Source organism: Oncorhynchus keta, chromosome 1 (assembly GCF_023373465.1).
Source record: "Oncorhynchus keta strain PuntledgeMale-10-30-2019 chromosome 1, Oket_V2, whole genome shotgun sequence".
NCBI classification, from domain to species: Eukaryota; Metazoa; Chordata; class Actinopteri; order Salmoniformes; family Salmonidae; genus Oncorhynchus; species Oncorhynchus keta.
In genome coordinates, this window is record NC_068421.1 from 35,317,059 (window position 1) to 35,329,737 (window position 12,679).

The 12,679-nt window shown below is 41.4% G+C and overlaps 1 protein-coding gene across 1 annotated transcript; it reads left to right on the plus strand.

Annotated features, from left to right (window-relative positions):
• The first annotated feature begins 1,935 nt into the window (after positions 1 to 1,935).
• Positions 1,936 to 11,967, plus strand: LOC118373670 (succinate dehydrogenase [ubiquinone] cytochrome b small subunit B, mitochondrial-like). The gene is made up of 4 exons (XM_035759870.2): positions 1,936 to 2,096; positions 2,995 to 3,105; positions 7,870 to 8,020; positions 10,378 to 11,967. Exons 1-4 carry the CDS (start codon positions 2,048 to 2,050, stop codon positions 10,541 to 10,543), a joined length of 477 nt encoding a protein of 158 aa, XP_035615763.1. The 5' UTR covers positions 1,936 to 2,047; the 3' UTR covers positions 10,544 to 11,967.
• The last annotated feature ends 712 nt before the right edge of the window (positions 11,968 to 12,679 follow it).

Here is a 12,679-nt window from a genome sequence, read left to right on the forward strand (position 1 = left end):
AGATTATGTTAAGGGGATAGTTCTCCCAAATTACATATTGGTTTCATTACCCTGTAAGCAAGTATATGGACAAGGTATGGCATTTGAGGCACAAATCCAATGCAAGTCAATGGTACCTATAGTATATTAGCATTTTCACTGTGGTTGAAAAAGTACCCAATTGTCATACTTGAGTAAAAGTAAAGATACCTTAATAGAAAATGACTCAAGTAAAAGTGAAAGTTACCCAGTAAAATACTACTTGAGTAAAAGTCTAAAAGTATTTGGTTTTAAATATACTTAAGTATAAAATTCCATATATTAAGCAAACCAGATGGCAGTATTGTATTTTCTATTTATTTAAGGAAAGCCAGGGGCACACTCCAACACTCAGACCTCATTTTACAAATGAAGCATTTGTGTTTAGTGAGTCCGCCAGATTGGAGGCAGCAGGGATGACCAGGGATGTTCTCTTGATAGGTGCGTGAATTGGACCATTTTCCTGTTCTGCTAAGTACTTTTTGGGTGTCAGGGAAAATGTATGGATTAAAACGTACATTATTTCCTTTAGGAATGTAGTGAAGTAAAAGTAAACATTTTCTAAAATATAAATAGTAAAGTACAGATATACCAAAAAAACAACTTAAGTAGTACTTTAAAGTAATTTTACTTAAGTATTCACACCACAGCATTTTTGCGCACCAGCCTAAAGTATCTCAAAATGTATTCTGTATGGTGTGTGTGTGGCAGGCTTACAATGATGGCAAAAAAACAACATTTGAGAGTGCGCTGACCCTGGTGCTGGAGGGGGTACGCAGCTGACCCTGGTGCTGGAGGGGGTACGCAGCTGGAGGTTGAATGTTTGAAGTGTTGCGGCACAATAAAAAGTTTGGGAACCTCTGGTGTAACTCAATTAAGTTACTTATAGATGATTTTGATATGAAGTACGGAAATGCAAAAATAGGTACCATTGACTTGCATTGGATTTGTGCCACAAATGCTTTTATTTTTTATTGAAACAGTGGCCAGGTAAACAAAACCAAAGCATTGATTGCTGTCATACTTTATCCATAGTCTGTTTCAATGGTAAAGAAACCAATATGTCATTGTGTAATTTGGGTGAACCATCCCTTTAATATAATCCCTGCTATCTATTCAGATTAAAGGGGTAATCTGCAGTTGCTATATCCATTTTTTGATTTATAAATTAATGATGTACGGTGGTATATCCATAGATTTGTTTTAAATAATATAATTTATACATGCCTGTTGAGCTTAGTTCAACTGTTGTACCCCATCAGAACCCAAAATATGAACTTGTTTTACTCCAATGTTTGTAAACAAAGTAAATGTGATCAAACACTGTAGAGCCTCAAAACATAATTCGAACTATACCTTTGATATCATGGATGGTCACTCCTTGCAACCTTGCTCTGTCTATTAATTTGAGAGTGGTTAATATCTCTAGCCCCATCCCTAAGGTTTTTACAGAGGCAGGGATTTAGCTTTGTTGTCGTTTCAACTAATGATTGCCACTTTAAGATTGACCATTGCACATTTTTTTAAACCTTACTTCCTTATTAGTACTGCCCGGGGATATAGTCTAGTAAAACAGGATTTAGCCTAGTTCTTATTTATTAAATCCAGAATTCAAAATGTATATCGGGAGTCATGTTTAGTATCATCCTCAGGTAGTATAAGTGTTTAACATCTTACTTGAATGCAGACTTTCTACAGGAGTTGTTAATGTCTGGGACCAGATGCAGACCTTGTGGTCAACATATTGCAATGTGCAGTCTTTTCTTTTTGCAGATCAACATTGTCCATAAAGTTTGCTAAAAATGTATATGTTTCTCATACATTTATTAGAAAAACCCAATTAAACCAAGATCAAGCAAACATTGCATAATTGTTTGGATTGAAATGCAGTTTATGTGGCATATGCAAAGAAGACGAAGAAGCATCCGCAGTCGACTATCACCCAGTGCTTAAAAACTCTTGGTCAGCAGTGGACAAAACAGCAACTACATCCGGGTAAGATTTGTGTGACCTTGGTTGGGTGTTCATCATGGCGTCCATCGTCAGGATAAGTTCAGTCTGCCATAGAGGTGGCAAACGTAAGTGTCTTTGTGTTAATTCCACAATTGTGTGTATTTCATATCGTTGTTCTTGATAATTACCGTTTTTTTTGTCCAAAGTAACGTTGTACATACATATCGTAACTTGCTAGTAGCTAGCCAGCTAACGTTAATGATAGCTGATGGATGAGCAAAGCAACGACTTTTCAAGTTCATAGTGGCTCGGGGATTCGAGCCAGTGATCTTTTGGTTACTTGCACAACGCTCTAGCCGGCTTCACTCTGCATTGAATCAGATCCGTTTACGGATCTCGTAAAGTATCCTGAATCAGCTAAAATGACTAACCTCGATTCTAAACACTTCATATCAGTTTTAGGCCTCATGCTTGGTAGGAACTAAGGGTTATGGTTAACATAATCTAACACTTTTCAAAATATTCTATATACATTTTAGGCTATTGTAATCCCTAGCAATCCCACATAGTGTGGCATTAATCCAATTCATCCAGTCATTGGATGCCTATGCTTCAGTTCCTCGAATAGTTGCCATTACCTTGTGACTGCTAGTTGTAGATATACTACTTTAAACAACTACCAAGACACAAGATGCACACAAGCAAGTTACCCTAAATAACATATAAACTAGATAGGCTACCCCTGATTGATGACAACCACATAACACATGGAATGGTTTATTTTCATGATACTCTTTGAGGGAAGACTCATCCTCTGATTTATAAAGGCCTATTGTGAAATAATATTCACATTTTGTAACTGAGCCATGTGTGAACAGTTGACATTACATTATAGCTTAAGCCATATTGTTTTTTTTGTTGCTTTGTCTTATTTTATAGCCTACTTATAATTGAACAGTAAATATTGTGCTTTAGTTGAAATATTGTCATAGTTCATGACACTGCTTTGTCTTCTCCCTACAGTTTTGTTTTATCGCAGCTCTCTGCTCGCACGACCCTTGGTCACACAGCAAAAGGACCAAGACCGGTCCTACCCGTTGACTGCTAGGATTCATGGATCCTCATCTCTCCGTGGTTTGTTGTTCCCACGATAAGAGTTTTGCTGATAGCCTACAGTTCGCATGTAGCACTCAAAGATTAATAATGGGCTATATGTGTTGCCGAAGAGGAATACCAGTCTTACCAGAACACTGTGGCCATTGTGTTTTTGTGATTTTTATGACTCCTTAAAGTAATCAATGTTCAGGTTAGGCTACATGTTATGTAAGTTGAGTGGTAGGCCTATATTATGAATAGAGCCTACAGCCCTACACCTAAGGGGATTCAAGTATTTTCTTCCTTTCTCTTGTACACTGAATTGTGTCATGTAAGAAGGACCTGAGAGAGGGGGGGTTAAGTCATTTGTCAGGGAGCCGGTTAGTGATGTCACCACTGGCATGTTGTTTGTGTGGTTGGTACTAGTGATGCACCGATATGACATTTTTGACCGATCTCCAATATTTTAGTTGCCAAAAACAACGATACTGATATTTTAATATTTTAGCGGCCTTTTAAGCATTCTAGTACGGTTAAATAGTTAACACATGGATGCAGTGGTCTAAGGCACTGCATCTCAGTGCAAGAGGCGTCACTATAGTCCCTGGTTTGAATTCAGGCTGTATCACATTTGGCCTTGATTGGGAGTCCCATAGGGCGGCGCACAAATTGGCCCACGTCATCCGGGTTTGGCCAGGTAGGCCATCATTGTAAATAAGAATTTGTTCTTAACTGACTTGCCTAGTTAAATAAAGGTTACACACCACACTGACCAAAAACTTATTTTGTTGGCATTTACGTATGTCCCCATTACCAGTAAAACATCATCAAAACCTATTTCTTTCACTTACTTACTGTTCTGTTCCGTCGTTTCATTCTCAACCAGGATTTCATCATGCATGTCAAACAGTGAAGTTTCATCTCTGTCCGTGGCACCTCCTTCCTCGGTGCGCACAGTCAGTCTTTTTTCATCTTGTCCAGCTGTGTATGTAACATTTCACGTAAACCCTGTTTCTTGTCTGCATTGAAGTAGCGGTCCTTGTACCTAGCATCGAGCATGGAATCAATTGTTCACAGCCTGTGTGGGCAGTTTTGTTGAGCAGACGTTTCAATCCCATGATGGAGGGTATCATGTCTGCTGCAGGTGCAGTTGAAGAGCTTATTTCTCCAGTCAGTTGTTCGAATGGAGCTAGCTAGTGTGTTCAAGTTTCAAACATGTTCTCAGTACTTTCCTTAGCACGAAATCCTTGATGACCCACTGTGCTGTCAGACTCCGCATGCTCATGGGGCATACCGTTGTCTTGGCGTTAATCGATTTTTCCTTTGAGTTGTCTCGCTGAAATGTTCTTACTCTTTCAAATGACTGGTCTGTCCACACCGCAGACCGTGTGGGTTAGGAAAGCTTTCAGCGAGACAACGGAAGCATGCACAGGAGCACCGGCTGTTCTGGATGACTGGGTGATAACGCTCTCGGTAGCCTATGTGAGCAAGACCTTTAAACAGGTCAACATTCACGGGGCCAGATGTACGATCAGGGCGTGTACTCAAAGCATGTGCAGACCAACTGGCAAGTGTCTTCACTGACATTTTCAACCTCTCCCTGACAGAGTCTAATACCTACATGTTTCAAGCAGACCACCATAGTCCCTGTGCTCAAGGAAGCCGAAGGTAACCTGCCTAAATGATTACTAGCCTATAGCACTCACGTTGGTAGACATGAAGTGCTTTGAAAGGCTGGTCATGTCTCACAACCGCATCCACCCGGATACCCTAGGCCCACTCCAATTTGCATTCTGCCCCAACCTCAATCACACTCCACACTGCCCTTTCCCACCTGAACAAAAGGAACACCTGTGAGAGAATGCTGTTCATTGCCTACAGCTCAGCGTTCAACACCATAGTGTCCATGAAGCTCATCTCTAAGCTAAGGACCCTGGGATTAAACACCTCCCTCTGCAACTTGATCCTGGACTTCCTGACTGGCCTCCCCCAGGTGGTAAGGGTAGGCAACAACACATCTGCCACACTGATCCTCAACACTGGGGCCCCTCAGGGGTGTGTACTTAGTCCCCTCCTGTACTCCCTGTTCAACTGCATTGCCAAACGACTCCAACACTATCATTAAGTTTGCCGACGACACAACAGTTGTAGGCCTGATCATCGACAACGATGAGACGGCTGATAAGGAGGAGGTCAGAGACCTGGCAGTGTGGTGCCAGGATGACAACCTCTCCCTCAACGTGAGCAAGACAAAGGAGATTATCGTGGACTACAGGAAAAGGAGGGCCGAACACGCCCCCATTCACAGCAACGGGGCTGTAGTAGAGCGGGTCTAGAGTTTCAAGTTCCTTGGTGTCCACATCACCAATGAACTATCATGGTCCAAACACACCAAGACTGTTGTGAAAAGGGTACGACAAAACTTTTTACCCCACAGGGGACTGAAAAGATTTGGCATGGGTTCCCAGATCCTCAAAGTTATATAGCTGCACCATCTAGAGCATCCTGACCGGTTGCATCAACGCCTGGTATGGCAGCTGCTCGGCATCTGACCGTAAGGAGCTACAGAGGGTAGTGAGTACGGTCCAGTACATCACTGGGGTCAAGCTTCCTGCAATCCAGGACCTATATAATAGGCGGTGTCAGAGGAAAGCCCATAAAATTGTCAGACTCCAGTCACCCAAGTCATAAACCTTTCTCTGCCACCACACGTCAAGCAGTATCGGAGTGCCAAGTCTAGGACCAAAAGGCTCCTTAAACAGCTTCTACCCCCCCAAGCCATAAGACTGAACAATTGATCAAATGGCCACCGGATTATTTCATTGACCCCCCCCCCCCCTCCATTTGTTTTCTACACTGCTGCTACTCACTGTTTATCTATACATAGTCACTTCACCCCTACCTACATGTACAAATTAGAGGTCGACCGATTTATGATTTTAACACCGATACCAATTTATTGGAGGACTAAAAAAAAGCAGATGCTGATAAATCAGACGTTTTTTTTATAATAATGACAATTATAACTACTGAATGAACACTTATTTTAATTTAATACATAAATAAAATCTATTTAGTCTCAAATAAATAGTGAAACATGTTCAATATTTGGTTTAAACAATGCAACAACAGTGTTGGAGAAGTTTTTTTTTAAACGTTTAAGTTCCTCAGAACATGAGAACATATGAAAGCTGGTGGTTCAATATTCCCAGTTAAGAAGTTTTAGGTTGTAGTTATTATAGGAATTGAGGCATCGACTTTCTCTCTATACCATTTATAATTCATATACCTTTGACTATTGGATGTTCTAATAGGCACTTTAGTATTGCCAGCCTCGGGAGTTGATAGACATGAAGTCAAACAGCACTGTGCTTTAAGCATTGTTAAGAGCTGCTGGCAAACACAGTAAAGTGCTGTTTGAATGAATGCTTACGAGCCTGCTCCTGCTTACTACTGCTCAGTCAGACTGCTATATCAAATCATAGACTTGCTGCATATACCCTGACTCTGCTTGCACTGAAAGCAAGAGAAGTGACAAATTCCCTTGTTAATATTGCCTGCTAACATGAATTTCTTTTAACTAAATATGCAGGTTTAAAATCAATATACAGAAGTATATATTTTATAAGAAAGGTATTGATGTTTATGGTTAGGTACATTTGTGCAAAGATTGCGCTTTTGTTAAATCATCACCCGTTTGGCGAAGTAGGATGATTAATCGGTCGACCTCTAGTACACATTACCACAACTAACATGTACCCGCGCACACTGACACCGGTACCCCCTCTATATACTTTAGGTTATTTGGTTCATATTTTCTTAACTCTTCTTGAACTGCACTGTTGATTAAGGGCTTGTAAGTAAACATTTCATGGCAAGGTCTACTACACTTGTTGTATTCGGCGCATGTGACAACGTTTGATTTATGTAGCGCAGAATCTTTCCATGGCGTCATTACGTAACGTACCACGTCAGTTTTGCACATTGGCGTTAAACGAGACATCGTGCTGATGTCGACGTTGGCATTTTTAGCTAATATTGGCCGATTCCGATATGTTCACCGCTATATCGTGCATCACTAGTTGGTACATAATTAGTTCCCCAAGTGGCAGGCCAGTGACATTTAACAGGTTCAATGACCTGTGAAAGAGGTTAGTTGTTCACGGCACTCTGTTTTGAGGGGACTATATGGTGTTTTAGTACAATAACATCCATTATTTAGGTTAGCCAACACATTACATTGCATGATGTTTGAACTGTGAAGCTTGAGAACCTAAGCAACAGCTGGTCACAGGAGGTTGGTGGCACCTTAATTGAGGAGGACGGGCTCGTGGTAATGGCTGGAGCGGAATGGTATCAAATACATCACATGGTTTCCAGGTGTTTGATTCCATTTGCTCCGTTCCGCCTATTTATTATGAGCCATCCTCCCCTCTGCAATATCCGCTGGTGTGTATAATAGAACCTGAAAGATATAAACTTCAACTGACTGGGACAATTGTTAAATGCAAAAACATCTTTAGGCTAACAGACAAACCTAATTGTTTCTATGTGCTAAAAACATGTTAGATTTATAGTAGGCCTTTACCAGCCTTGTTCAGCGGCAGAAAGCCAGATGTTTACGTTGCCAGCTCGGGGATTCAATCCAGCAACCTTTCGGTTACTGGCCCAATGCTCTAACCACTAGGCTACCTGTCGCCCCTCAATGATGAGTCTGTTTAAATGATGACCCTCTCTCTCCACAAGAGGTTAGTTCTGCATGTGGATGTATGATTGGATGTTTTGTTATTTGTCCTTTTGCAGCCGGCTCGGTGTCCAAAGCTGCCTCCCTGCATTGGACAGGAGAGCGTGTGGTGAGCGTACTGCTGCTGGCCTTGGGGCCTGCTGCCTACTACTTCCCCGGACCTGCTGTTGACTACTCACTGGCTGCCGCCCTCACCCTGCATGGCCACTGGTAAGACAAGTTTCCCCTCTAAAAATGTTCATTGGTTTAAAGGGCACTGACCAGCTGTCTTCCTTATTCTGGTTAAATGTTTTTCCTTTCATATTTCCACTAAAGCGATCATTTCCGGACAAAATTGTTGCACATGTTCCGAATAAGCTCAGACCATAGTTTTTCAGCTTGAAATGTACTTGTGTTGTGACTACAGTCGGAAGCTTTTATGGAGGACAATGTTGAATAGAGTAGGCAAGTGGTTGGGATAACCAATCAAGTCCATGTCCACTACATTTCTGCTCATGCAAAACTGTTTTGTTCTTAGCATTTATTTTGCTTTCATACGAGAGCTTTTTGATTTTTGAAGAGGTGGGCTTAATGTCGCCCTGGGGCACTATGCCATTGCTAGACCACTGACTAAATGAAAGTGGCAGGTTTAAAGCACAAATCCTAGTCATGTGTGGTGTTAATACCCCTTAGGTTTTAGTTTGGGGTACTTGGATATCCTCAAGGCATGTCCCTCTAATGAAGACCAGCTAATTGTCAAACTTGTCACTGAGGAGTTGAAATGCACGCTCATATATATTCTTTTGAACATCAAGATGACGCTTAAGAATGCTGGTCATGTGTGCTACTTTTGTGAAGTATGCAGCCATTTTTAAAACCGCGCTCCACATATGTTCCAGGAGATCAGTACCATTTAACTTCTCCTTACTTGCTAAGGCTGTGTGTGCTGCTATTTGAGTTGGAGTCATCAAATACCACCATTGTCCAGTTAACTGAGGAACACTGAGCACGCCTACGAAGCTCTGTCCTCCAAGACCATTGCTAAGCCATTCGTTTTTAAATGTTTTTTACATCTCTTTAGGCACTATTCAAGGATTTCACCATTCCTTAATGCTTACAGTTCTGTTTGTTCTCAATGTAATTGTATTGCTTCCGTCCCTATCCTTATCCCAACCTGAGCTCAAACCAGGGACCCTCCGAACACATCAACAACAGTCACCCACAAAGCCTCGTTAACTGTCGCTCCACAAAAGCCGCAGAGCAAAGGAAACGACTACTTCTAGGTCTCAGAGCGACGTCATTGATTGAACACTACTAGCGCGCACTGCTAACTAGCCATTTCACATGGGCTAAATAAACAGGACCAGACACCCCACCCTGTAGCCTAAACAAACAATAACCTAACTAAGATCACATGATGGTGCCTTGAGCTGTTGGTGTGTTCTCTGGTGGGTCTTCAGCCATCCAAATGATGCATTTGTCCAATTCCCTCTCCCAAACATTACCCTGGGGAAGCCAATGAAGTCAGGACTGTGTCCTGTCAGGATGGCTATGACAAGTGGCGTGGGAGAGTTAACGCCAATGTTCCCTCTAAGCTGTGCAGCTCCACCAGAGCGAAGCACGAGGTTAAACTTCACTCAACTTTGTAGAGCAGTGGTCACCAACTGGTTGATTGTGATCGCCTGGTCGATCTCCAAGGCATTCCTATTCGATTGCCAAACATTTCTGTTAAAAAGCACCGGTAAAGCCTTGTGTTCCTTTATTTTTTTGGTCTCGGGCTGTTGGTGGTAGGTGCACCCGATTCAGCTGTCCAGCATGCAGGGTATGTTGCCATTTTGAACCATTTCATGTCTGAAGGTACAAACTCTGCCTTTCCGACTGGCTCGGAGAGCAAATCAAGTGCACTATAGCCCTACCGCTGGTCAATCGGCTGGATCAGATTACCGCGTCTGCAGTAACGTAGCAGGCTTAAAAATAAAAAAAGCTATCTCAAAGTTGTTACTTGTGAGACTTCAAAACCATGACTAGAGAGAGACTGTCAACAAATACAGCTGTTTTTAGGAGGTTTTTTTTCTTGCATCAAACAACATTTTAAGCCACCTCATCAAAAGGACAAGAGGATAAACAGGTTCATGTCAAGCCCTGTTTTTTTTGTATTTTATTTTTTTACCAAAAGTCTCATGGAATGTCAGCCCACATTGCAAACTACACATTGGCTGCTACTGTAGGCTGAATGGTAGAACATATTTCAATGTTATGCAACTCTGATAGGCCTACATTATGATCAAGTAGCCTACTTGGCCACTTAACTGTAACTTTAAAGCGGGTACAGCCTCAGTGTTCACAGTACACGCGTTCTGAAAGTTGCACAGACTTAAGTTTGCGGTCAGACCTGGAATTTGTTCAGTGCCCCAAAACATTTGAGAACAATGGTTAAATGATTAGCCACTTTATTTTTGCCCTTGTTTACCAAAAATTGTATAGGGGGTGTTACTTAGCCTTTTTTTAGCACTAAATCACTGGCTATTCAGTAATATTGTGGTTCTAAGCAGTCTCATACATTTTCTTGTATTGTCTTCCCTCCCCAGGGGGATTGGGCAAGTCTTAACGGACTATGTTCATGGAGAACCGAAGATCAAGATGGCCAACGCAGGCCTCTTCCTGTTGTCGACTGTCACCTTTGCCGGTCTCTGCTACTTCAACTACAACGATGTAGGCATTTGTAAAGCGGTGGCCCTATTATGGAGCAAATGAATGGACTGAGGTTTGGGATGGGGGGGGCGTGGGCACTGGGACATCGGCCATCTTGTTCTGGTATGATTGTAAACATTCAAGGGATTATGTACATTTCTATAAATATATAATTTCACAAGTGTTGTAATTCATGTTGAGGTTTATGTTGTGCTTCAACAGGCCTGTTAATGATCTGCTCCTGTTGATTTATGATGTGGACTAAACTAAATATAAGTTGTCCTTCTGACCCCAATCAAACATGCACACACAGTGTATGCTGCCGTTGAGTGAAATGTTATACGGTTAACTTCTACCTGGGGCCTGTTAGAGGGTGCAATTTGACAGAATGCTTCGATAGAAATGCATTTTGTAGATAGAATAGGGAATTGTCAGGTTTATTCAATGCATTTCTAGCTTCCTCTCACTGAGTTTACTCCTGTTATCAAACTGCTATATTCCAAACACTTTGTGTAATGCTTATGAGGAAGTATCCAGTGAGTTACATATGTCCTTTAATGTCAGATCTACTATGGCAAATCTCTTCTGGAATAAATTAATTTATTCCAGAAGAGATTATGTAGACATTGCATTCTTATTTGTGGTATGTGTTGTGTCTGTCACCAGTCTGTAGATACCAGCTAGTGCCCTTGAAGACCATTGCAGTCAGCTTAGTGCCACACATTTAGTCTGATTTGATTGACAAGAGCAAATGGGTGTGACCACTAGCAGTATTTAAAACCCCATAGCCATACTGTTCTGGACTTTATGGGTCTGTTCAGAGGGGGTGTGATGTTCAGATAGCTATGCATTTTGTAGAACGTTTGTCATGCAGAATTGGGCAACACCACAGCTCTATTCATGACATTTCTAACTGCAACGTTCTAAACATTTCACCCCACTGAGCACATCCCAGGTTGAGCATGTAGAAAAGTGGGCATACTGATCTGTACACCATTGCGCTTCCACTTGTACCAACACTGTTTGTCAGTCAAATGACAATATCCACACAGCTGTGCCTGGCATCACTCTTGCTTAGTGTATAAATGTTATGTTGGCAGGAATTAAATTTTCCATTTATCTGATCATTTGTATGTATGAACAGTTGCTAAGCGTCAACAAGTCAAGTACAGCTGGCATCAAATATGAAGTTAAGTCATGAGTGCATGCACTTGTTCAAAATGGCATTGTTTTATTTTGTACTGTTGGGAGTGTCGCTGAAACGAGTAGAAGTTGTCCTGGTTAAACAGCAAAGAAACATGAAGGTCTTGGTCCTACTACTACACATGTCTGAAAGCTTAAAAGGCTTTGGAAAATCAACTGTTGTCTTTTTATTAGGTCTCGATTTATACATGTCACCAATCCGTTTGGTCAGATTGTTACGCAAAAATTAGCTTTGGGAAGAATGCACCTTAAACCTCAGAATAAAGTGGATATTATGGATTGTATTTGACAAGATTACAGATTTCTGTATTGAGTGGATGGTGAACTACACACATGTAGAACATGTTTGTCTGTGGAAGTATTCTGATGAATTATTAACATTTCTTATTAGTAATTAGAACGACGTGTACACCGACTTAAAGTACTGCAGATAGTGTAATCGTTAAACTAAGCAATCATAAGCTGTTTATACTCATTAAATGGGTATTTAAGCATTAAACACATGGTCCCTCATTGTAAAAATAACTTTCTATGCACTGCTGATGAGTTCAGTTGCTTAACAAAAGTACCATATTCCAGGATTTTGTAAATCCATAGGCACCTCCCTGAGGACTGAGTGTTTATAACTTCATGAGCTCTGCATCTGGTCCAACCTCAAAGCTCAAGTAGCATGGACCCGACCTGACGGAAATCTGCAGTTACCAAGAATTAGTTCCATGAAGAGCACAGCCTCATGTGAACAGCCAAAGATTGCTGCTGGAAGAAAATAGGGAAGGGTTTTTTGGTTACCTTTGTCTTGTCAGTGTGAAGTGTATTTGTGCAAACAGCTGGTATGAAGGGACCGTAATTATCACACCTGGGTCATGTTCAATTGGGAGAAACTGTGAAATGGTCGTCTCATAAGGGAAACAGATGTTTTTTCTTGAACTGCTGAACCCAACTCAGTTGTCAACCCAAAGGCTAAAGAAACATTTCAGTGTGTGTTTGTTGCTTTAT